The sequence below is a fragment of the Pholis gunnellus genome (genome assembly GCF_910591455.1).
Source record: "Pholis gunnellus genome assembly, chromosome: 22".
NCBI lineage: Eukaryota > Metazoa > Chordata > Actinopteri > Perciformes > Pholidae > Pholis > Pholis gunnellus.
In genome coordinates this window covers 12,425,088-12,452,368 of record NC_136549.1, presented here as the reverse complement: position 1 = coordinate 12,452,368, position 27,281 = coordinate 12,425,088, and the positions used below count along the sequence as shown (strand labels likewise).

General features: G+C 46.6%; 2 protein-coding genes across 2 annotated transcripts in view; one reads left to right on the top strand and one right to left on the bottom strand.

Moving 5' to 3' along the window:
- The window catches only part of snd1 (staphylococcal nuclease and tudor domain containing 1), a 143,941-nt gene that overhangs the window by 57,900 nt on the left and 58,760 nt on the right, over nucleotides 1-27,281 (bottom strand). The window lies entirely within an intron of this gene.
- Nucleotides 21,480-24,341, top strand: lrrc4.1 (leucine rich repeat containing 4.1; the record flags this gene model as incomplete). The annotated part of the gene is made up of 1 exon (XM_079184208.1): nucleotides 21,480-24,341. The coding sequence occupies one exon, from the start codon at nucleotides 21,480-21,482 to the stop codon at nucleotides 24,339-24,341; it is 2,862 nt and encodes a 953-aa protein (XP_079040334.1).

The window sequence follows — 27,281 nt, the reverse complement described above, 5'->3', positions numbered from 1 at the left end:
TTTTAAATACTGCTGAGCTCTGTTAAGTCATTACTAGCGTTTTTTATATTTTTACATTAAATGATTACTCAAGGAAATAATCAATAGAACCATATATATATTTAAAGAAATACATAGATAATAGAAATATATATTTAAAAAAATAATTTAAGAATTCTAGCAACCCACGAAGAACTGCTGCAGTGCAAACGTCGCTCCCATATGCTTCCCTACTTTGCGCGAAGACAGAGTGCCGCAGCAGAGCTCAGGAGCCAGATCTGCAGGCACAATTTCAGAGTTTTATACACACACATGAAATGTTGAGTTCCTCATCCATTTAAAGTACATAGCTTGGGTTACAACGTGGAGAGGACAGGTGAGGCGGAGTGGAAACTGCTTCGAGTAGAGCCCAGATGGTTCCCAGCGGAGGCTTCCTCCGAGCCAAAATGGCTCCCGCCGGAACACAAATGGGCTCTGGTAATCTCATAAACGCTGGGATTGTGTCGACACAGTGGACGGGATAGAGGAAAAGGCAAAATAGCACACACAAACACACACACACACACACTAAGACGTGTGCGTGCGGGCACATACACATGTGCAGTCGTTCTCAACTACAAAAGACAAAGCCATTGAAGGGGAACCTGGCCCGAGGGCACGTTTGAAAACTGCAGCAGATTTAATTCACTTAGCCGTTTGAAAGTGAAAAAATAAAAAATATATATATATAAAAAAAGACTGTGGTAGGTGACACATCATGTCAGAGCCAAAACCTGCACTAAAAGAAAATGAAAGAACATCATTGGGTTGGCCAGCAATAGGATTTTTGTTTTGTTTTTATCACCACATCCAAACAAAACTAATTTTGAATACCTGGAGGGAGAAAAAGAAGCTAATGGCTAATAACCAGAAGGTTAAGGAGAGCAGGGTGTGTCTAAGAATGCATGAGGTCGAACCTGGCACACAGGTCAGAAGCTCAATTCAAGCATTGCTCTATGCATACATCATATGTGCAACGCATTCTCTCACTGGAGAAAGGGGCGCAGGGTATATACATAATGCAAGGCACAGAGGAGATTAATCTGTCAGTCAGTGCCTTCAATCATCACTCACGGTAACTCTTTGCACTATTTAAATCAGAGTTTTACTGCATATTCCAATTACTGAGATCACAGCCATCACCGTCGAGATTTAAGTTCGCATGAGTCAAATTACGAGTCGTGGTCGTAAAAGTTTAAAGGCAGAGACGAGGTGGGGGGTGTGGGGGGGGGGGGGGGTAATATAGCATTTGTTATGCGAGTTTACTCCAGGCTGCCGGCGTGCGAGAGAAAAGTGTGCGATAGTGTGTGTTAGTTTGTCAAAGAGGGCCCTGCGACGTGCAGACGCAAGCGGCGAACAACCAGGAAAAACAGCCGTTTTGGCACGTCTTCATTCATTCTCATTAAGCAACACGGAGGCGGCCACTTTTATGGCTACTCTACTCTGCCACTTAGCTTTGGCTCTCTCAAATCTTTGTGCGTCCGCGTGTAGAAAATCTAATCAAAGTGAAAAGAAAAATCAATAGTTTTTAAGTAGCAAGTCAAATGATGTCGGGCACATTTCTTTCTTTTTTTGCGCCTGCCTCAAGAGTATTTGAGTATTACGGGATCGAGCGTTCATCACATTCAGGGTACGTGCGAGGTACCGTATGTCAGCACGCTCGGGGCGATATGAGAAGGTAAGGCCAAAATAACTGACTGTAACCGAGAGTGCCGTCATCAGTGTTTTTATTCCTCTCCGTGTCCGTCAGCTCCCTCCTCACCATGACTCAGAGGAAATAAATGAGACAGGCGGGACGGACGGAAAGTCAGACACAGAAAAACGAAAGAAAAAGAAAGAAGGACTCGAGTCACTCCCACCTACAGCCCTTTGCTCATCCAGCAGAATAAGCCATTCATCAAACTGAGCCTCGGAGAAAATTGAGGGAGTGATGTGGAGGTGTGTGTGTTTTGTGGAGGTGTGTGTGTGTGTGTGTGTGTGTGTGTGTGTGTGTGTGTGTGTGTGCGCGCTGGGGCAAAGGGATCAAACCTCCTCTAAGCAATGACTGATCTAAGCCCTAGATTGGAGGTGCAAAGTGGGGAGAAAGAGGTAAAATGAAGCGCAATCAGATAATCGCTACACCTTAATTCATATGCATGGTCTTCCCTTTTCACTTTGAAAAAAAATAAAATCAATGGCTCTGGCACTTCATTCAGACTCATGAATGTTGCATGAAGAAGTTTGTCCTCATCATGGGCCCATGTGTGGATTTAAGTAGAAGAAGCTGAGCACCGACGGCTCCGCCTCACTGCCTTAAGACCAGTCTTGTGTGAAAACTCCATTTAGGGGTATGAACGGCCCCCCATCCGACAAAAGACATCTCTCAATACTGCCCCTCATGCTGGCTTATATGGATTTTTTTTCTTTTTCTTTTTCTAAGTGGACACACAGAGCTCCTTCTAAATGATACATCTGAACCCTCAAGCAAGACGTACATCCACAACTCAGATTTCAACCAAAAATCAATACCTCTGGAAGGTGTTTCCTGTTGGGCGGCGATAATTAATCACAGTTAAATTGAAAACTGAATGAAACTGTCCAGGGCGACATAGGAGCGGGGGAGGGGGTGGGCGGCAAAATAAATAAACTGATAACTACTACTAGGCAATGAATACACTATTAGTGTGACAGAGTAGCTACGAGCCATGACAGCTACGTAAAAGGGAACTGGCTTATGCGTGTGTGCCGATAGGTGTGTCACTCTTTTGTGAGGGCACTGACAGCGTGGACAGTGCTAACCAGAGAGAAACAGAGGCAGCGTCCTAATGTGTGTGTTTGGTAATCCTTTGCTCGCAGAAAAAGGGGGGAAAGATAAGAAAAATGACAAGCTGCTGAAAGTCGGTGTTCCAACGCCCTGAAGCTGTTTACATAGAAGCGCTGTCATTCAGTTAAAAGACGCGCAGCGTGTCACCCTCTGAAAAATCTTCCCACAGTCCATTATCTATAATGCATGTCCATTACTAAGGTCCATAAACTGCTGTTAATGGAACATATTAGTAGTCAGGAGACGGGGTCGCATTTTAAGTCCCTCAAAATAAACAGCAGTGACTCAAATATAGGCACTCTCTCTTTTTTTAGGTGTTACCCTGAAGTCCTCCTGATAAAGAGACCTAAAACTAACAAAAGGTCTCTTAAGTGCATACTGTATCACATGAGTACGAAATGGCTAAATGTGGTTGGCATGTCGCTGTGGCAAAAATCGACAGAGGAAAAGGGCCGATAAGTTCCGGAAAGGAATCTATGAGTATAGATTCCTTTTCTTTAAAGAAAGAGAGAACGGGATGGGGAGACACAGACGAATAGATTAATGAATTTAACAAACCGCTATTGATCCCTTAATGGGGCGGATCAGCCAGGGATGTAAATAGCGTGTTAATGGGGCCTGTAATTAAAAAAGAAAAGAAAATCCTCAAGACGCAGAGAACAGACGTAGCCAGTAAAGAAAGGTGGGGCTGGGGATCTGATGACTCGTGAAGCCCCCACTGCTAAAACAAAAGGAGGGGAATTACGACCAGAGTGGGTGAAAGAGGTCACTAACCATCGTGGGCATTGAGAGCCGTCCTGTTTCTATTGACATCAGTTAAAATGATTGACCTATTTTCACTTTCAAACACACAAAACAAAATAACATACCCATTGAAAGACACTGGGGGGAATCAGAGGTAAAAAGAAAAGGAAGAGAATAGTCTACTGGCATTCAAATGTTTGGTTTAGCAATGAGATTTCCATTTATCACAATGTCCACAAAAAACATATTCTAAAAACCTGGAGGATGTGGACTACAATATCAGCAACCCAAGGCCGGTGGGACCTTTAGAATGAAATGAGGTTGGATGAGGTGAAGCGTCCCTGTTTGCCGTCCTAAGCCGGTAGGACTCCTGTGTGTGTGCGCGGGTTATTGACCGTCCCAGCTTTGGCAATCTAGCAGTGCAGCTAAGCTCCAGGCCAAGAGCCAAACCTCTGGCACCGATTCCAGACTGGGTTGGTTCATTAACTGTCGGACGACGGAGTCAGGACAGACTGCTATTTGTCAGATGTTAATCAAGCAAAGCCTGGGAACAGGAGGTTGTGAAATATGCTGGTAAAATTATGCAAAATGATTTCAAAGCGTCTCTAAATGTCCAAAAACAAGTGGGATAAGCGGTTAAAGTTGTCAAAAACGTTTGTGTGAACCAGAGCATGAAACAACTGTTAATACTATACTTTACATTCAGCAATTTAGTATTAATTTCATAGATTACACTATTATGTAACTGTAAGCAGATATAAGTACAGTTTATCCATCAATGTATGTTCACAAATGCAAAAAAAAAACACGGCTTACAACTACATTATAGTGTGTAATAAAGGGTTTATATACTGCTCATAAATGCTTAATAGGGAGACTTGTTGCCAAACAACATTCCATTGTGCAAGAGCAACACACAGGTGGTAATAAAAAGGCAATTCACGTTAAAAGTGAAAGAAAGAAACTGTCCGTTTACAGCACGGTGGAAGGTAAGCATTGGCCTCAGCTCAGCAGGATATTGCCGTTCACAGTGCTGACTGCAGAGCCGAAGTGTCTCAATCTGGCTCTCCAAACAACTTGGTGGCAGAGGGACACTTCCTCACACACCAACAGTCTACAGTCATAGCAGCAGTCGCATCGAGGAAAACAAATCTTTCACTGGCGCTGCAGCAAACAGCGCCCTCCAGTCCCGCAGAATTTGAGTGCTTTATCCCCATCTGTCCACCTCTTCCTGGAGTAAGCATTCCATCTTTTTAAATTTGATGAGAGGAAGTTAAACTTGTCTTGCTTGGCTGTGACACAAAAGACAAGTTTCTTTTCTGGGAAAAGCTTCAATATCATGTTGGAATTAAATTTTTTTAAGAGTCTGACCTGCTGATTCCGATTTTCTTTCTGTCTAAGAACTATTATTGCCAGATACAAACAGTTTCTTTCATGGAAAATATAAATTCAGTTGTATGTTCATAATAACACATAGAATAACATTTTCTCCAAAACTGCACCAAGTTACAGGACCTCTCGCTCACTCAAACAAATCTTAGTTATTCCAAATATTTTTAAGGTTGTTCCTCCGTGGCTTATTTTGGACTTGCAGGCGTTACAAATTGCGAGTTTCCCGTCTTCTTCACTCATGCGGAAGAACTTCTACACCAATGGCATGATGCGCGTGTGTGGCTTTAACGTGTGCTGTGGCTGCCACTGTGTGCAACGTATATGTTGTGTGTGTTTGTGTGGCTGTGACGTTACCGTCACGTAAATCTATCATGCCGATACACAAGACTGATTGGCTCGTCACCAGTGGAGGATGACCAGCGATCAATCGGTGCACCTCTAGTGGGAATAAAACATTTCAGGAGTTTTGACCAATTTCCAGCAAAGGTTGGTATCAATGGAACAACAGCATGCACACTGGGCAGGAATGTGGTTGTGAGGGTGTCAATGTGTGGAGAGACTCTCTCGGGGTGATCAATGTGACTCAGGGGGTCCAATACATCACCGTCAGTTGCAGGTTGCTGTCCGTCGGTGGCAGGGTGGAAACAAAGTCCCAACGGCTTCTCTAATGGCCAGGGGTCATTAACGGCCAGGCAAACAAGCATGATCTCCACCATTACACCTGCCCGATTCCCATTAATGAGTTTTTCCTTTCACCAATAGATCATTGACGTTTTCCCTGCATAACCGTTCGGACAGGGCAGGTGTATAAAGGGAAGTCGGTGGAGAGGGATAAAGGAAAGAGATGGAATAAGCTGAATAAGCCAGATGTGCCTCCAGTTAATGCAGGTGGTACACAACATGATCTGGCATTGTTACCCGCTAGTCCTATTGAATCTGTTTGTTAGAGCCTGGCCTCACTCGCCTTTCAAGCTGAGATCAAACTATGTCCGCTCCATGCGTCACAGGGTGAATTGTTGAGAAAACGGGGAAAAGGAATGCCAACAGCAGAAGCCGACAAGATATTAGCTGTGATTTTTCCTTGTAGTCCTCCTTAGTAAGAGTTAATATGTTGACACAGGGTACATTAGGCCATCTCCAACTGAGTCTACGTGGTCTGAATTCAGATTATACAGGATTTTTATCAAATTCCAGAGGTAAGATCGGTTGTCTGATTTTACACCCAACATAAAACTTTCACTCTCAGTTGTCACTGCAATTTTTGAGCCAATCATCCTTCAGCCTTACCTCAGAAAAAGAGAAAAAATACATAATTCAAGCTATAATACATACAAGTAAGGAAAGCCAATAGCGCAAGAGGTACATAGGGAGAGCTTTCATTCAAAAGAGGACTTTGAAAGACGTATGAAGCCTTCACAGGAAAGCAGTGGAAGCAAAGATGTAGAGAGAGGAAAAGCAGAGGTCAATAGTGAGTCGATCAGAGCGGTCGTCCTCTGCGACTGACCTCCAGTAGACTACCAAACTAAAGCAATAAATTATGGAGAGATCTCCTGCCGGGGGAGGGGGGTGTTTCAGGCCTGCGCCAGGCATTTTAAGTGGCATATTGTCAAAACAAATTTGTCCCTTTGCTAGTGACACAATCTGAAACAACTGAATGACTTTGCATCCTTTTATCATCTGCTGGCTGTTTGTTTCGGGAGGTACGTAGAGTGCGAGGGGGCTATCCATTAAAGTCAACGAGCTAGTGGATTTAACCATCATCCTCTCGGATTGCAGTTTGAAATGTATTTTCGGCATTGATCAGACACAGTTGTAGCCCATTAAAAAGTACACACAAAACAAGGTCAGGTTGAATCGCATAAAAAGGAAATTGACTCGGGTTGGAACCTGCAGGCCTGAATGATGCTCACTGACCTTCGTGAACTTACTCTCCACCCAAAGCCACAGCATGTACAACGACTACACACCGCAGGGGTTCGACAAGCACCAACACAATGAAAGGGTCAGAGGCATTGAGTAATGCAGGACCTCTGGCTATGTAATGACCGACTACATTCAACATCACTATGTGCCCTTACGGATCAATAGTGTTGATCCTTCAACGAACACACTGTGCATGGTTCAAGCCTCCCATTTGAGTCCATCACCTGGATCCCCCCCCCATCCCCCACCCCCCGAGTCCTGCGGTCTTGGTGTGAAGTCCAAAAAGAAAAACTGTAAGAGTCGGCAAACCTAATCGTGCTAAACCTGTAGTTAAATTAGTTTATAGATCCTCTGTTAGCCAGATGAAAGAACAGCACTAGAGGTAGCTGAGCGAGCGCTAGACCCCGCGTTGGGCCTCAACAGCCTGGTTATTGAAATCAATAGCAGCAATAACTACAATCCATCTCATTTTTAAGAGAGGGGCGACATGGCATGCCGGTCGATGAATATTGAGCTACATTTGTAATATTACTAATATCATATAATTCCCCTTAACTGGGCGCAGAGAAGGGTGCAGGTGGGAAAACACAAATTGAACTGGGCTGTAAGTTATTGAACGGCGGTTGAAAACAAATGCCACGTAGCACTGTGAGAGTTATTACTTTGGAACAGTTTTCATATTTCGTCCACGCCACCTGGCTTCTACAGATCAAAATGGAAACAAAGGGGGTGGGGGGGGGGGGGGGGGGGGGCTCAAAATTAATTGCAGCTCTGGACACTGTAATTAGATTTTTAAGCATTTTTTCACGCAGTTCCCAGAGATGCATTCTGTTCTGGGTTGAGACACCCAGCGTTTTGAGGCCCTCGGGTATTGGGAAGCAATGAGAGGTAAGAGTCCAAATCCTCAAATCGCTGCCCGGAGCAGTGAATGCTCGGTGGGAAGCAATCAAGTCACATTGAGCACATTTAGGGGTGGTCCAAATGATTGGAGGGGGCATTAAGCCACATTACCTCCCAAAATGACAGCGTTGCTTTCCTTCAGATCCATTTACAAATATACCTTGGAGTGCATAACCAATAAAGCCCCGCCATTATTTTGCAATCAGTGAGCGGTACAGCAGCAAGGAGGAAATAACAATGGCATGCCTTCGCTGAGCACTGCTCATGGTGACGTGTAGAAATGCTTTGTTAAACCTCTGTACAGTGATATCCACCACATGAGCAGCTGTGTCTTCACTCACTTGACAGGGCTTTATTAATCAATTCAAGATTTTTTATAATGGAATTTTAAATATTCATGATTCTGTGGCTGCAATGACCAAACTACGGTGAGGGCGCCACAGACGGCCCTACGTAGAGAAAACAGCGAGGTGACATGATTCTTCCATTTCAGTGCACCGACTGCTGTCGCTGATGAGGGCATCAATGAACCTTCAGGGCTTCAGAGTTGGACAAAACCCAGCTGGAACATCAGAACTTGAGCAACCCAAAAAAACTCTTTATTCTTTTAGTTTGATTCACAAGGAGAATGTTCAAAAACGGAGGAATTTGGAACGGCACGCCAAATCAGACACAGACGTAAAGATTATTCTCTTCTAGCCTACAGTACCTACTGAAATGTCCACAAGCATTCTGTCCATGGAGAAATCGTGTGAGTAAAAGTATTGTAAGACAACAGCTGTATTGCAGAAGATGGTGGGGGAAAGAAAACCGTAGCACAGTCAAGACTATTTCTACACCTGCTGGCATTGTGGCTGTGTTATTTGGACTTCAATGACCTCCAGAGGGAGGGGGGGGGGGGGGGGCCGGTGGGTGAAAGCGAGACGGGCGCGGGACAATCATGGCCGGGCCATCATCATTTGTCTTCACCTCCTTTTCTATCCTCTTTCACCGGTTGACACGGCAAATGGCAGAGCCAGCCCGTGTCACTCAAAAAGCCATTTCTGTCCTCCCAGACCCAGCCTGTGCTGACAGAGTGAGAGAATGAGGAAGAGAGGGGGAAAAAAAAGAAAAAGGGGGGGGAGGGGTGGCGAGGAAAAGAGCCGACAGGGGCATTTTTCAACATGGCTTTTTGTCAATTTCTGCGTGCTTGTCAAAATTAGAGAGGCAGTGCCCGGTTGCTAGGCCAGTTGTTAGGCAGGGGTTGAAGTTTGAGTGCGGGAAAAGTGGTGGAGACGAGCTGCTGAAGAGGTGCTCCATGTTTCTATAAACTAGTAGCGGAGAGTCGACATCGCAGGCTGGAGGCTGCCAGGAGTCCTATAGACAGGAGGACATTGCAACTCCATCTAACCGCATTTAGTCTAGTTCAAAAGGTGAAAAGAACAGATCCAGGAGTGTAGAAGAATATGCCTCGTGGTTTGAAGATTTGTCACTGTGAGGTATTGTAAGAGAGCATATTATAGCCCGGCAAAACGAATCAGTCATGTCAACAGGCAGTCAGAGATCATATAACCTCGTGACGAATCGTCCTATAATCATCCTTCCATTTTGGCAATCCAATTCAACCTCTCCGCAAGTCCAGTCACATAAATGGCAAACCGATGATCAACAAATGAGATTGCGGATTGAGATGGATGGTGTGTGTGAGAAAGATGGGGGGGGGTCATGCCTACTTAGGAGTCGAGCAGGTAAGTCGGTTGCTGGACTGCAAATGGCGATTCAATGGCAAATATGATTTGCCCATTTTCTTTCCAGTCTGACTGCAATAGTTCGGGCCTCCAAACACCTCCATAATGAGGAGACAAGGGAGAGAAATAGGGGCTAACACTTGTGGAAGGAGATGGAGAGGAAGAGAGAGAGAGAGAGAGAGAGAGAGAGAAGGGAAAGTAGAAAAGCAAGGGATGGGAAGAGGAAGGCGGAGGAAACTCACACGAGGCCACAAGTGAAAAAAAGAGTGTTGAAGGCGCCATTTATTTATTTTTCCGGCCCCACAAGACTACGGAAACGCAGATGCTGTTAATCAGCGCTACCTCAGAGAGGACATGCACCGACTAGGAAATCAGCTCAGAGGTAAAGATTCAGGACAAACAATGAAAGAAGCAGAAGTTTAATTTAGCTTTTCATTCATCACACACAGGACGGGACTGGGCTGTACGACCCAAAATTCATATCGAGGTATAATTAAAATTTCACACAGTCACAATATATACATTATTGTACTTTAATGTTCCCTCTATCGACAGGATTTAAATGCATTTTGTATCTCCGGGACACAAACGGAAACATAACGTGTGAACGTGATTCAAATCACTTCAAGTAAAACGCTTTTAAATTACACAAATTACACCAGATTAATTTCCTACACAGCTGGGATCACTGAGGATAAGGAGAGCAATGAGTGATTCATGAATCAGTCAACAATGGCAGTATTGCGTTTTCTTTTTTTCCTTTAAAAGCATCTTCAGGGCTGAGGCTTGTGTCAAAGCTGCAGCACAATTAACCGTTCCTTCCTTTGACTCGTGAAACACCTCGAGCAGGATCGTGAAGCGTGTGCGCAAAACAACATGGCTCATTCACAGCTAGACACGTTATAATGCGATCCAATACAATGGGAGCAGGATGCAGGAAGGCTGAGTCATTCACCAACAAAAAGGGTATCGAACACTTCCTTAAGCCAAGTGATGTCACCCGTCACTAGGTTTGTCACAGTGTGCTGGAGGCATTTGGGGTCTTTTGCCATTTATAGTTCAGGTAAAAAAGTGTCTCAAGTTACTGCCGTCGCATCTTTGGCAAGTACGGTCGCTATGTGCGTGTTAAAATGTGCTCGTGCGTCAGATAGAAATCGGTTTAACAGACACACATCCACAGCAGGAAAACACAAACCGGCGTGTGATTGTTTCCTGATACATTTGGCTTAGAAAGCAGCCTCGTCTGCAGGAGAGCCTTTTTAAAACCACCAGGTGTGCGATGTGACAGTTGTGCTGCCAAACAGGATGGATAACGGTCACTTCAAAAACAGGCAGCGGTGCACACACACACACACACTCTTCAAATTCAATTTCAACAATGTGGCCACAGGCGACGGCAGACTCCCCGCTACCACCGTGGATTGACAAGCCACAACAATCTGGTGGCCAGCTCAACCCCTGAATTACTGCTTGAATACCCAACGAGGCCCATTTTAGGAAGTAACGCCACATGGCCAATACGTGTCCATAGGCTGTTGTTTCACGGTGCTTCTGCTGAATGAATGAGGTGGAGCGCTCAATCGTTTCCTCGGAAGAACATTTGAACCAATGTGTCTCAGTGGTTTCATCAATTTTCAGTCTTTTATTGCAGCGCACAGCTGAGCAACGAACAAATGGATGGCAGAACGGTGATAGGCAAGAAGAGAAAAAAAAACTAATTGCAGCCCATGAAGAAGAGCGTCTAGACGGTTACGTCAACAAAGCCATCCAGCCGTCTAGACGAGACAACGGTTTGTTAAACTAAAAACAGTCACACTTTAGTGGCAATAGTAATCATCATGATTACAGGTGCAATCTTTCTTTTAAAGTGACCTGCTGATTCCGTCTCTTATCATGACCTTTATGAGTAAGTATTACAGAGGCAAAAACACACACGCTGTAATATCCAAATAATATCAGCACTATTTGGAAAAATGACCTCGCAACACAATCCCTCAATTTGGTTCCCCCATTGTTAGTTATTGTCCGGGACACTTGAAATGAAAAATGAGCAAAACGAGCTCTGAAATACAGCGATAGGTTTCAAGTCACAACTATAATTTTCAGCCGGATGTCAGACAATGAGTGTCAGGAAAATAGAAAGTGAAATCAATGTCCGCCTTGGGAAATTGCCAATGTCCAACTTCAGCGCAAGTGACTCAGGCTGATGCCATCAGTGACGGAGAGAATAGAGACAGAGTACCAGTGGGAGGATTGTAGTCAGTGGCCTGTGTGCAACATGGGAACAAAAGCACAAGAGACATAATGTAGATGAAACATATGGGTTGCACTTAATGCAGCAGCTGAATGAAGATGACAGCTTTGAATGCGTTGGGGAAATGCAGCGGAATTTGTCCATGTGTGTATTTCTAAAAAAGTCAGAGAGCCCTGCGGATGGCTTCATGCCTCATTTAGCCCTTGGTATCATGTAAAATGTAAACATTTCCCTGCATTATAAAACCCCAGACATCTGTCTGAGTATGAACACATGTGACTGTGGGCAATTCTTTTCTCCAGATACGGGGGTGAGAGCAGAAACAATCTGACATTGGGGAGAGCGCACAACGGTTATGAATCCATCGTGAGGGACGATCTGCCGCTAACAGAGTTATTCTCTCGCACAAAAAAAAAAGTGCCATTTATATTCAGGCGCTTAAAATCCTGCCATCTTCGAAGAAGTGAAGCATGGCCGTAAATGGGTTTTTATCATAAAATTGCATTTTCCTGTGAAAAGCACAACGCGCATAAGCCTGTCAGAACACTACTGGGAACACGGAGTATCAAAACTGCAGCCGATTGGCTTTTTTTCTGCTCAGCAAAAAAGGAAAAAAAAAAGTGCTAGCTCCCAAACAAATCACGCCTGTTCCATGCTGTGCGGATGCACCAGTAACCGTTACATCGTCGTCATCAGAATGCAAAGCGTGCGAGCTCACAGCACAATGCATCGACACACAAACTCTGCGTCAACCGGATGTCTACCCTCCACCGGTCACTAATTTTCTCTCCCACCATTGCTCAGGGCAGGCCGACCACACCGGTTTTAATCCCCAAAGCTACGCAGAAGTGCCAACATGCAAAAAGGGTTTACAGGCAAAATACGACCGTGTGTGGAAGCGTGTCTCGGATTGGCCTGCATTAGCGAGCTTTCACACAACAGCTAGATGTAGAATAAAAGGCACTTCCATGTAAGCGGGCTCGCATCACTTCTACGACTTCACATTCAATATAGTCGCGTTACTATCAGGTGTACGGCACTGGTTGTCGCGCCTCTCTTTCACCGACGCCCCCGTTTCCCCTCTCGTGTCTTCACCCACACAGACACATGTCGGCGTGCGTGGCGGTGCTTTGGAGAACTCGATCGACATCCTACCCCTCAGCTGTCCTTAGTGACTGTAAGCGGACTGTGTGGGAGGACCGCCTCTGAGAGAATGGACTGCTGCGTTATTGACTTCAATTTAGAAAGTGCTGCATGCTGCTTCCCCCCCTCCCCCCCTTCCTTCCTTCCTTTCATAGCCTGGGACCCTGCTGGCCTTCAGTTGCAGTCTACTATATCCGTGATTGGAAAAAAAAAACCCATATTTAAGCGAGGTCACAGGGCTGGGAGTTAAGTGGGGGCTCTTTTAGTTTCTATTTCTCATGGCTCTTTCCTTAACCTAAACATATGTTTTTTTCTAACATTACTTCCTACCTTCAGTCCACGGTCGCCTAGCAATGATGTAGACATCCACTCGGATGTCTGTTTCTCACCCTTCAGCCCTCCCTCCCCTCCACTGTCACCTGCCTGGCTTGGCTGGACAGCTGCCGGAGTGTGGTGTTGTCGGGAGGCTGCAGGTACGTCGGCGCCGAACATTTGACGCTGTGCTGGCTGCGCTCGTAGATTAGACACACTTAGCTTGGCTTTCTCAAATCCCCCGGTGTGTGGGGAGAGAGTGACGGAGGCAGAGAGACGGCGGCGGATATTACACAGGAAAAAAAAATTAAATAACCGGCTGGGGAGGCGAGTACTCGCATTAGAGGAATGGACACACCAAAAAAGCATCTCTAGTACACACACGCGTACAAACTCCCACCGCTTCCCAAGTGAAATGTTGATGTCACAACAAAGACCCGTCACAACTTGTGCAAGTTTACTCGACTACTGTGCGCTTTCTCCTTATTATGCTCACATTGGGGAGAAGATAGTTTCCCTTGAACACAGATGAGGTAGACGGGCGACTATCGGTAATGAAATCCAAATTGCAAGCATATTAGAAAAAGCAGTTCTCAATACGGTGTGGCGTCCACTAAAGATATCTGGCACACAGCAAAATACACAGCGAGACAGACGAAATGACTCACAAACATGCGAGTGGAAGACAAAGATTGTTGGCATGCACACACACAGAACCTCTATCTGCTTGGACAGGTGGATTTGAAAAGATGAAAAGCCGTTTCATTCTTCACTCCCATCCCTGGGTGTGAGTGTGTGTGTGTGTGTGTGTGCAGTAACGGGCCTCTCAGTGTGGATAATCCTCCCCCTACATGGAGCTTGATGGAGATTCTGGGATTAACAGCTTCAGAGAAATAACACGGTTAAGAAGGTAATTGTGGCTGGGATTTTTAGGGAGGACATCTGAAGGTCAGGGCATCATAGTGGGGGGACGAAAGAAAGATGGGCCACTTCGGAGTGTGACAAACGACCTGGGAGGAGGTTGAGTCAATGTACCGCTCCGGAGGTGCGCATGGTGGTTAAAGATAGCCGAGCTAAGGAGACATGTAGTTAACAAGCAAACAGAGCATTTTGTAGAGTTGTCATTGAATAAAGCCTACAGGAAAAGCTAGACAACAGCATCATTATCAAGGAAAGACAAGAAAAAGCATTTGTTAGGCTGCACAATAGATCACAGTTCTGAATCCCTTTTGATCCTATAAAACCTAAGTGAGGCCATGTAAAAAGCCCAAAGTGGGACTAATGACACATGATGTCGCACAGTAACAACTCACTAGTTAAGCATTTTGTTTTTGACCAAGCCAGGGGCACATGAAAGCAAAAGAAGGAGGGGGAGGGGGGAGGGGGGGAGGGGGGGGCGTCACTGAATGAAGACGGCATATTTGCGCCGAAGGAGCTAAAAGTCGAGAAGATTTAGCTGCTCTCTCAGCGGTGAATTACTATGTTTTTACCTTCACATTGCTCTGAGGAAAGAGACATCCATTTCCTACGGCCTGGCAGTTGGCAAGGCAACATTGTGATGAACGCACATACAGGGATGCTCCATGAATCCCAATGAGGCCAGCTGACCAATGACGTGGCCAGGGCCAGACGTGGGGAGCATTAGCATATGCCGAGTTAAGTGTAAATCACTATATCACACGCTCGGCACAATGATATACAGTATACTGTATTCTTAATGAAAAGTCACATTCTTTAAAAAATAAATGTGGGCGTTAATTGGCGAAAGCCAGGTTTAAAATGGGAGTTTATCAGGCCAAATCCCAAATAGGCATGAAGTATCTCCTCCTATCGAGCTATCTTGGCTCATGCTGATTGGGTTAACAGTGCTAACCTAGTTGTATCTTTCTTCTGCTTCCAGCTAACACGGCGCTAGGGCTAATCCCCGCTCTGGCAGCCAGTATGAACACAGCTCGACATAATAAAGCCCATTAGTCTGGAGACAATGGCTGCTAGCGGAGCTCAAATACAAAAAAAACACAGGATAAAAAAACCACTCATCTTTTACTGTGTGCCTGCAGTTGCCTTGACCCGATACCACCCTTATTTAAGAGAGCGCACACTGTCGCACGTACAAAAACATATGCTGTAGGAGCAAACACAATTAACTTGTGACTGCCTGCAAATGTTGGGAGCAGAGGAACACTGTGAGAAGTAGAAATTAAGAGAAGGGGAGTGCGGGAAATAAAACAAAGGGGACGACAGAGTTGGACATAAAAGGAGCGAAAGAGGGACACAACACAGCCAGAAAGAGGAGGAAAGAATAAAGATGAGGGGGAGAAAAAGAACTAAGGCAGTGGAACAAAGATACAAAAGGAGGAGGAGAGGGAAAGAAAAAACAAAGAAATGGGTCAAGGGACAAGTTGAGAATAGGGAGAGTTTAAGAAAAGACTAAAAAGAAAAACCGACAACAACACATCGATTGCAATGAATGTCCAATGTAGGGCAATGCTGAAAATGTTATCAATATATGAATGCTGTACTGAGCGGCGGCCGAACAAGGTCAGTGAAAGCAGACTGAGCAGGTAACGGGATGAAAGGAAACAACCTGGGCATACGGAAGCCACTAATAAACCCTAGTGGCTATTATAATCTCTTGATACGCTGGCATATGATTGGTGTGTGTGTGTGTGTCGCTGTGTGTGCATGTGTGCCAGCGTGTGTGTGTTTGTGATGAGAAATGTGATAAACAGAGAAAAAAATCCCTACCGAGCAGTTTAAGCCTTTACTGGGACACTGATAGCTGTGTGTGTGTGTGTGTGTGTGTGTGTGTGTGTGTGTGTGTGTGTGTGTGTGTGTGTGTGTGTGTGTGTGTGTGTGTGTGTGTGTGTGTGTGTGTGATACATAATCTTTTGCAGAATTAATTCCTGGAAATTGAAATGAAAAAGGGAAAGGAAGTGTCTCGAAGCAGGTCGATTACCTCAAGGTCAGCTTTGTAGAGTTTTGGGGTGTGTGTGTGTGTGTGTGTGTGTGTGTGTGTGTGTGTGTGTGTGTGTGTGTGTGTGTGTGTGTGTTGGCATGTGTACACATGTTTAAGTACGGTGGCCTGGAAGAAACGTTTGACGTTAACATTGCGTCAGGGTGGGCACTGATAGGCATTCCTGGGACATTACTCCGGGACATTACTGGACACTTAGAGGACACGTATGCAAAAAAAAAATTGTGTAATAGCTCTCAAAGCACAAGACAAGCCCAAAAATAGTGTGCCTCCTGTCTCCTTGAAAACAAAATCTCTCTCTGTGTGTGTGTGTGTGTGTGTGTGTGTGTGTGTGTGTGTGTGTGTGTGTGTGTGTGTGTGTGTGTGTGTGTGTGTGTGTGTGTGTGTGTGTGTGTGTGTGTGTGTGTGTGTGTGTGTGTGTGTGTGTGTGTGTGTGTGTGTGTGTGTGTGTGTGTCTCACAAACGCACACAAACAGAGAAACCATATGTAGATCGCCGAAGGGCCTATACTGTAAATCTTCGATCCCGGCATTGGCAGAGGCAATGACATTATCATTAGATCGATCATTCAACTGCACACTCCTAAACTCTGATCGTCATTGCTGTTATGCTATATACTGCAGGGCCATTCATCCCAATGGAACTACCAACACGCGCGCGCGCACACACAAGCAGACCCAGGCTGCTGACCTACATGTGACTGGCCGCAGCCCAGATTCGCCAGCACTCACCCCAGGGGGATGGGCTCTGTAATGTTTGCACATACCCCTCGAACACGCACCGAAGAAGGTCTTGCGGTACCCCATGCACCAGGCCAGAAGGGCACTGGGTGTAGTTCGGGGGGGGGGGGGGGGGGGGGGGGTGTCGCATGTGGCTGGCATGAAAGCGTGAAGGTCCCACATTTCTGACAGCTCATCAGGCCACGAGCGGTCAGCGAGTCCTGGAAGCGAGGCCCGACAACACTCTTCATGCCGAGACAGTGTGTGTGCTTGTACTGGCAGAATTTAAACCTCGAAAGAGACTCAAAGTTGATCCGTTTAGCCCGCGTTCAATATTTCTTTGCGTTGACCTGAATCCCCAAAAAATGAGATTCAGCTCGGAACTAAAAAAAAGAAGAAGAAAAAAAAAGGCCAGTAGCGTGCCGAAGGCTTTTCTTGTTTCCCCCCCTTTGGCAGTTTCAGGAATGCCATGCTGGACCTTGGGAAACCCTTCCTCTGATCACAGAGTTTGGCTGACCATCAAGCAATGTCGGCCATTCCGGGCCAGGATCAAACTATAAAGCGAGCGGTTGACCACTTTTGGTTAGCGGAGCATCACAGAGCTTGGCAGGCCATGACCCGGTGCTCCATCAGCAGTGAGAAAGCCGAGTGTCCACTGACAAGAGAGGGAAAAAAAAAATAGAGAGAGAATAGAAAAGAGGGGAAAGAGAGAGAAATGGACGGGGCGAGAGCCAAGAGGAGAGAGCTGTCCCGGCAGCGTTGGTCAGGTTACGGGTCAACGGATGATTTTTGGTGAGACGGTAGTCTGGGATGTACTGTGCTGGGCGGGTAAAAACACAACCTGCACTCATTCTGGGTCACTTGCTCATCAAATGGTGGCACACCACACCTACAGACAGTGCAGGCACCATCTGACACACACACACACACACACACACACACACACTAGCAGTGCCAGTACGCGCACCGCTCTACGTTGTGTCATCAATAATCGCACAGAGAACAACAAGCCCTCATTTGCAGTTGGCCTAACCGACAACAGATCAATGAAATGTTGATATTTGAGCGGCGCATTTGTTAGTGTTGTAACCTGCTTATGCACACCCGCTTGAATCTGCGCCTGCATTAGCTCACGTTTCAGCGGCGTGGGGGGGAGGGGGGGGCAGCGGTGCAGCACACCTCCGATGGCCGCGGTGCTAGGGAATCCCTGCGGTAAGGAAAGGAAATAGCCTTTCCGCGTTGGCAAAGGAAAATTCCCCCCCCCCCCCCCCCCCCCCCCCCTTCCCCAATACTCCTGTGGCTGCTACCTCACCGTCTCACATGTGCTTCCCATTCGTATTCAACTGCAGTGAAGTCAAGGAGAAAGTGTGTATGTGTGTACGTGTATGTATAATATAGGAGTTGGCTCTATACTCCTGTGCCGGTGGGAATAACGTACTGCGCTACAGGCAGTGTGACCTTTTTGAGCTGGCGTTCTCTCTCTCTCTCTCTCTTTCACACTCTTACTCTATAGCGCACGCACACACACACACACACACATACACACACAACTAGCAGCACTGTCACAGCTAGCTTTACCAAACATCAATTACCCACACTGCTTCCTGGTTTTATGGACACGAGGATGGTACAAATCATTGGCGATAGAGGGGGTGATGGGACAGTAGGGTGCGTTGGTTTTCGCCTCTTCTCCTGCGGCATGGAAGGTAAAGCACGTCTTGTTTTCTCCCGTTCGCCCTCCTGAACATGACCTTTATGGCCGCGTGCTTCCTGAAGCGACAGTTTGTGCTCAAATTGAGGGTTAAGGCCGGCCTGTTTAGAGCGCTCTAACCACCTGCAAAGGCATGCGTGGTGAAAGGATCACGCCGCACTTGCTTTCTGTCACGGCTCGAGTGTCTCTCTCTCTAATATACGGTGTTAATCAAGTAACCTAATCAAATTCTTACAATCTAAACTACGAGTTCCATTGCGCCGAGGAGATAGATCACTTAATGCCCTGACAACTTGCAGGAGATTGTATGTATGAAGCAGAGTAATAGACGAAGAGTGAGCAGTGAGAAGGAAAGACAGCGAGGAGGGTGAGGGTGGAGTGGGTGGATGGGTGGATGGGGGGGGGGGAGTTAATGCACAAAACACACTGCATCAAACCAAAACACTACTTCCAAGCAGGATGCGTCAGCAGTCCATTCATGTTGCTTTATTTTACACTGAAGAAGAAAAAAACGGAAAGAGGAAGAGAGCAAAGGGAGGGAAAGAGAGAGAGAGAGAGAGAACAGAGACAGGAGGCGTCATGAGAGAGAGAAACCGTGTCCCATCTGCCTGCTGTTGCCACCACAGCAATACTGGAAATATTTGCCAGACTTTGTTGGAATGGCTGAATTAGTGGCGGGGAGGAGTGGGTTAAAAATATGGTTGCTGTGGGGACGCCACTGTCCGTCTCTGCCTTTCGCTCGGACAGCCCGTCTATTCCTCTAAGCCACACAAAGCCTTCAGAAAGCCACAGAACAAGAGACTGTGAGCATTAACAAAAAAAGAAGAAGCGGAGGACAGCAGGAGCAAACTGGTTTTTGAAGAGGTAGATCTCTAAAAAGGTCTGAGTGCTTTGAGCTCATCCAACTACCTCAGGACACTGCAGAGGGAGCAGGAGGGAGGCAGGGAGAGAGAGAGAGAAAGAGAGAGCGAAAGAGAGAGAGTGTAAGAGAGAGAGCGATATCCAAGCCGGCGCAAGCTCTCTCTTTTGCTGCTACAACGGATCCTTTCCACATCGACGCTACCGTTAACGTCACGCCTGTAAGCCGCGCGCTCACCCGGCTCTCGCCTTACACCGGTCCTGCTCCTCTCTCCCCAGCCGGACGCTGCATCAGAGAGGGGGTGCTGATCACCACGAGGAGAGGAGGGAGAGAGATAAAAAAAAGAAAAGAAAAAAAAAAAGAACTGGAGAAAACAAGAAGGAAAAAGAAACAAGCCGGAGAGAGAGAGAGAGGAAGGAGAAACTGCGCACCAACCCCTCCTCCCTCTAACCCAACCTCGATCAACCCAGCTACAACACCCCCACTCCTCCCGGCACCCCCCACACCCCCCCCCCCTCCCTGAAGAAATTGACGGATTATTGGGAAGTGCAAGGGAGGCAGGCTGCAGCTGCTGCTGTGGGTGCTCACTACTGCTGCTGTGTGCTTCGCGGGGATGGTGTGTGTGTGTGCGCGTTTGCTGCTTTCCGCCACTGCTGCTGCTGCCGAGGCTAGAGCGTGTGGCTAGTTAGGAGGAGGGGAGAAGAAGCTAACGAAGCCCGTGTGAGTCGCGTTATTCTTTTCAACCCCCGCCGAGCACTCCTGGAGGAAGGAGAAGAAGAAAAAAAAAAAGAGAAAGAAAAATCAAGTGGACACGACGCCACATTGAAAGGGGGAGCAAAGGCAAAGAGAGAGCGAGAGAGAGAGAACGGCTGTCAGACTGACCAACCGACCAACTGATTGACCACTAAAAAGTGAACAGAGGAATACAGAGAGGAGGGGGGTCTGCTTTTTTTTTCTCCTTGGCTTGTCAACCTCACCTCCAAACCATCGCAAAACAAAAAAGGCACAGAACATTTGAGAGGACTGTGGAATTTTCATTCAACCTTCTTCAATCCTAACCCCCCCCCCCCCCCCCCAACCTACATCCCTCTTTTTTTGGTCCTTTTTTTCCGTCTTGGCTTTTTTGGTGCACAAAAACAAAATTGTGCGCGTGTTTTGCGTTGTCGCCTGTGCTATGGAGACCTGGGTAAGGTGTCTAGCAGGGGGATCAACTGTCGGATTCCAAGGACAAGCGAGAGAAGAGGAGCCGACAGCGAGAAGCGAGCAAGGGAGCACTGCTGCTTTCGGAGCCTGACTGGATTCCTATCTGCAGTTTTTTTTTTTTTCTTTCTTTTTTTTTTCTTAACAACAAACAAAGGGAGGGGGAAAAAAAAAAAACACTCACAAAAGGGCCTTTTCGAACCTTTCTCTTTGGACGTGTGGATTTACAAAAGGTCTCGTCGTGGTTAAGCTCTTTGGCATTGGTACCCGTTTTGACAGAGCAAACATAAAAAAGGCTTTATTTGCTGCTCTTGGGATATACATACACCTGGTGTGAATACCACTGCTCTTTCTGATTGCAAACAGGAGGGAAACTATATATCACAGTTCAAGGACCTGTAATAATAACTTGAGGTAGGTGTCTAGTGTTTCAACCCCTCTTTGCATCAATTTGTAACCCTCCCTTCTGTCTTGTAATACGGCTTTTTGGTTGGTTAATTTATCATCATGTCTTACTCATACACACGTTTCAGAAAGGCCAGCCCTCTCTACCCTCCCTCCTCCTTCTACCCATGAGCACAGTTAAAAACATTGCTTCATCGAGGATAGGTCAAGCACCCAAAATCCACATCCTCCCCTTGTCTTCTTCAGTTCCCTCGACTTCTTTGCTCTGGTCACCGTAAACACTACAACCAGCGAACCAGCTACTTTCTCTGATCCCCCAAAGCCCCCCCCCCCCAAACACCCCCATCCCCCCCTCCCCCCCAGATGATGCTGAATTATGAACGTGCCACATCATGAGTCTCCTGGGGCGGGTAGCTGTGCATCGTGCCAGGAAAGCCGCCCTGCTCTGTGTAGTCTTCCTGATGGCGCAAGCGTGGAGCAGTGCCTCCCCGGCCTTGGCGGGGGCGGCGGTGTCTCAGGGACCCCAGGGCTGTCCGCCGCAATGTTCCTGTAGTAATCAGCAGGGGAAGGTGGTGTGCACTCGACGTGGCCTCACCCGCGTGCCCCCCGGCATTCCTGCCAACACGCGACACCTCAATCTGATGGAAAACGCCATCGAGGCGGTGCAGGCTGACTCCTTCCGCCACCTGCACCACCTTGAGGTGCTCCAGCTGGGGCGAAATGCCATACGGCAGATTGAGGTGGGCGCGTTTAATGGACTCACCAGCCTCAACACACTGGAGCTGTTTGACAACCGGTTGACGGTGGTGCCCAGTGGGGCCTTTGAGTACCTGTCCAAACTAAGAGAACTGTGGCTGAGGAACAACCCCATTGAAAGTATCCCCTCCTACGCCTTCAACAGGGTGCCCTCCCTCATGCGACTGGACCTGGGAGAGTTACGGAAACTGGAGTACATCTCTGAAGGAGCTTTTGAGGGCCTTCAAAACCTCAAGTACCTCAATCTGGGCATGTGCAACATAAGGGGTGATATGCCAAACCTAAGTCCCCTCAAGGGCCTGGAGGAGCTGGAGATCTCTGAAAATCACTTCCCAGAGATAAAGCCAGGCTCTTTCAAAGGCCTGCGCTCACTGAAAAAGCTGTGGGTGATGAACTCTCAAATCACAGTGATAGAGCGCAATGGTTTCGATGACCTATCTTCATTGGTGGAGCTTAATCTGGCCCATAACAATCTGAGCGCTGTGCCACATGATCTGTTCTCCCCGCTCAGGTACCTGGTGGAGCTCCATCTCCACCACAATCCTTGGAACTGTGGCTGTGAGGCTGTATGGCTAGCCCGCTGGCTAAGGGAGTACATCCCTACTAACTCAACTTGCTGTGGACGTTGTCACTCACCTGTCAGCATGAGAGGGCGACAGCTGGTTGAGGTGGCCCGAGGAGAGGGTGCTGCAACCCAATGTTCTGCACCATTCATTGCCGATGCACCAAGGGACCTGAACATTTCAGCAGGGAGAGTGGCTGAGATTCGTTGCCGCACGGCCTCAATGTCTTCAGTGCGCTGGCTCCTGCCCAATGGGACTATCCTGACACATGCCTCCAGTCACCCGAGAATATCAATCCTGAATGACGGTGCCCTTAATTTCTCAAATGTCTTGGCTGTAGACACGGGCACTTATACCTGCATGGTGTCCAATGCAGCGGGGAACTCCAACGCCTCGGCCTACCTCAATGTGAGTGCAGCCGAGCTCAACACGTCCAACTTGAGTTACTTCACTACAGTGACTGTGGAGGTCTTGGGGCCAACCACTGAGATGCCCAAACCAAGAACCACCACGGCTACAGCTGCTGCAGCAGGGGCTGGGGGAGGAGGGGTAGGCCTAGGGACAACGACTACAACGGCCTCCCCTTCCGTCTTTCAGCCGGTCTTCATCTCCACACCGACTGTGTTGCTGCAAAGCACCAACAGTCCTGCAGGTGTAGCCAAGACATCTGTGGCGCCAGGACTCCAAGGTGCCACTGGCAAACCAGGGAGGTCCGGCCCTAGCCTGGATGAAGTGATGAAGACCACTAAGATCATAATTGGTTGCTTTGTAGCAGTGACACTGATGGCTGCGGTCATGCTCATCGCCTTCTACAAGTTGAGAAAGCGCCACCAGCAGAGGAGCACAGTGGCGGCTGCTCGCACTGTGGAGATTATCCAGGTGGACGAGGAAGACCTTCCTCCACCGGCGTCTGCGGCTCAAGAGACGGCGCTCACGTTGCCTGAAATCCGGGACCACAACAGCATACACAAACTGGACTTTATCAGCCACAAGACCGACTATAGCTTTCACAAACCCAAGGTCGAATACAGACCCCAGCCTGACTTCACCCTTCATAAGCCGAAGGCCGAGTATACCACATACAAGCCAAATATGGACTACAGCGGCCACAAATACATCCCAGATTACAACACTCACAAATCGACACCAGATTTTAGCCTTCATAGACCAAAGCCTGACTATAGCCCATTTAGGCAGGACTACTCACAAACAGTCACTCACAAACCTAAAGCAGAGTACAGCCAATACAAACCAGATTTTGGCACTCACCCAAAAATAAAAACAGACTACAGCCCGTTCAAACCAGACTATGGCACTCATCCTAGGCAGAAAACGGACCTCAGCCCATTTAAACGAGATTACAGCATCCAACCAAAACCCAAACATGACTACAGCCCATTAAAATCGGACTACAACACGCAGCATAAACCTAAGGCTGAATACAGTCCATTCAAGCCAGACTTTGGCACTCATCCAAGACCTAAACCTGAATACAGCCCATTTAAGCCTGACTACAGCACTCAACCCAAACCCAAAACAGACTACAATGCCCAGAGATCGAAAACGGACAGTACCTACAAACCCAGGGACCCTTACTCCTCCCACGTGACCGGAACCGATTACAGCGCCTTCAATCCCGACTTCAGTCCCCACAAAGCGGATTACAGCGCCTTCAAGTCTGACTTCAGTCCACACACTCAGAGACCTAAACTTGATTACAGCCCCCATAAAGCGGACTACAGTCCCCATAAAATGGACTACAGCACTACGAAGCCTAAATATAACACCTATAAACCGACCGGCCATGGGGCTAAATGGACAGACAATGTTGGGAACTCTTTGCCTCGAACCTTGCCCAGCACCATCACAGCAATGGCTGAGCCCTTTGTCATAAAAACTCACACCAAGGAGAAGGTGCAGGAGACTCAGATTTAAAAAAAGACCCCCCGCCCCCCAAAAGGCTCCCACTCCTTCCCCTAGGTTCCTAGCTCCCACTCACCCCCTTTTCCCTTCGCCATTTCCTCATAAACTCATGCAATAGAATGCACAACGAAAAAAAGGACAGGAACAACTTTTTTGTACAGAGTGCAAACCTAAAAAGACTGATGATTTCTTGTTGTACATGCTTATAAATAAATATATATATGGACAAATTGAAACTACCATGGGCTGGTGATAGAGAAACATATATTAAAAAGAAATTGAAACTATTTTCTAACTTGTAACTTCTATTTAAAACAATGAGTTGTTTAAGATGCTGTCTTGACTTTGACATATGAGGGTAGTGTTGTTTTAAAAAGGGGGCATTCTGTGTGATTTTTACACCATGCTACAGAGAATGCAGTGATGAGAAAAAAAAAATATTTATACCGAGAAGACTTTCTTTAACAAAACCCCGAAAAAAAGGTCAGTGTCGATCTTTACAGGTTTATCTTGTGAAAGCACCAAGAATTTGTACTGTGCCAAATGTTATAAATGCAATAAAAAGGATTTTTGGAAGAAAAAAAAAAAAAAAAAGAAGTTATTAGAGAGAGATGTTTTTTTCCTTCTTCGTTTCTTCTCCTGGTGTATACTGTAACGATCAGCCAAATGCTTTAGACACTGCAGCAAGACGCTGCAGCTATACTTTAACCCTGCGAGTGCTGAATGACTCACAATGCAGAAGTGGATGGTGTTTGTTTTATTAATCTCTCTCAACACCTATTATCATATTCTTTATATGTAACAGAAGGGCGCGTTCCGTTTCCATGTTACACCAATGAGTGTCACGGTGCTTCATCAAGGTGTGGCTGATGAAAAAGTGTCATTTTTCTTAAGTTCTATGATGTTAAAAGATGAAGCAATGGTGTGTCCACAGACAAGTACAGCAGCGCTACTATAACATCTAATGTTAACTGAAATGCTCATCACATAATGCTGTTCAACGATGCAAACCGATTGTGCTACCCATCTCCATCGTACACTACAAAGTGGTATTATTAATCATGTAACTAATGAGTGAAAACGGTGATAAATTAAGGTGAAGTACTGTTCGGGTGTTAAGACTGTCTTGCACTTTGCCAAAAAATATAGATCCTCATTTCACTTTCCATTGCATTGCCAGCTGTTGTGCCTTCATCAATCAGTATAGGGGCCTTTTATGGTGACAAATGCATTTGGGTCTCGCTGTTAACTGCATTTTTCTTCTTCAAGAATATCACCCCTCTCAATCATAATACAGCAAGACGACGCTCTGCCTGACAAAGAAAGATGGCGTACAACACACAGGGTGGTTAGTACGCACGTATGAGACGGGTGAGCCGGCTGGTTGTTCGGAAACCACGGCGAGACAAAGCTGTGTTTGTAGCGACTGTAACTTTTTAATGGGGATAGCGTTAAAAAAATAAAAGGTGTTGTGAGTGGGCGACATGTGGCTGAGGGATGACAAAGAGAATACAAGCTGTGTGGACCATAATCATCACATCCAACACAGACACTACATTCTCATTTTGCAGTTTTAAAGTAAATTAACATGAATTTAAAAAAAAAAACGCAGCCTCTAGAGATGTGTGACGTTATCAGAGCTACAGTCTTTGACCGCACCGGCTCACATAGCAGACAAGAAATGGTGCAAATAGAGAGCTCGTTAGGGAGAGGACCTGAGAGAGGCCACAAGAACAATATCAGGGTTTTAACATTGGAGACGGAGGAACTGAGGAAGGACAATGTTTCAATATGAGAGCGGTCGACACGGCGCGTCACAAAAATAGCACAGCCGTTAAAGCTGAGCGCTGGTGATGTACTTAACCTGTAGTAGAGGCTGTCAGAAGAGGAGAATGATGTGTGTGTTTGTGGGGGCAGCAGTCCAGCAGAAAAGAGGGAGCGTGCGAGATAGATAGAGTAAGAGATGGAGGCTGAAGAGGACAGCTGAAGAGGGTGAGAGAGCATTTTGTGTAAGGTTTTACATTTAGTTGTTGGCTTGGAAACGCAGGACATGTTGTGGCATTTGTTGTAAATGTGTAATTTAAATGCCATCTAACATTGTGCTGCATGACAAGGCCGGGATGGATACCATGATCCCAATGAGGAGAGATTACGTTTGGAGTAAGAATAAATAAAAATGGTGGCAAAAGTGTGCAGTGCAGCAGAAACATATAGTGCTAGGAGAAGAAGATGGGATCATATCAAAAAGGAGAGCATAGAATGTTCTTCTTGAAAACATGTTAAGAGTCCAGCTCCCTGGACTGTGTGGGATCTCAGGGGCCAAGGAGATGTGGCACAGAGACTGAAGAAAAGTTAAAATGTCTATTCCCTAACCAGCAACACAACAGTTTTAGGTCCAGGTATAGGTGTGGTTACATACAAAGTGGTCATCAGTGTTTTGTCATTATCCCAAAGAGAGGAATTTATTTTCCTCTAACAACTGTCATCAAACTGAGGTGAAAATAAGCTGCTGCAGTGAACACAGGGCTGTCAAAATCAGACCAGATCAGCTACAGCTCTCCTCTACCCTTTCTGCAGGTGCAAGAATGAGCCGGATAGATCAGACATGTGTGTCCATGTAAACGTGTCTATTGCACCAGCTATGTGTTGTGTGTCATCTAACAGGGAGCAAGGAAACAACAAGAGCTGCACAGTGACATCAAACGTGGAAAAGGGAATGGAGGGAGCGTAAAGGAAAGAGAGAGAGAGAGAGAAGGATGATGCATCTAAACTTAACAATAAACCATGTGCAAACACACCCGTTTCATACACGGACACACTTTCATACTGACCGCTTGTCCCTGTGCCGACTCATCCGTCACAGTGGTTGACTTCTAATCGTTTGTAATATCAATGCTACGCAAAGCCAAAGCAGCAGGTTTTTCCAATCGTCTCTAATGTGAAACATGCGAG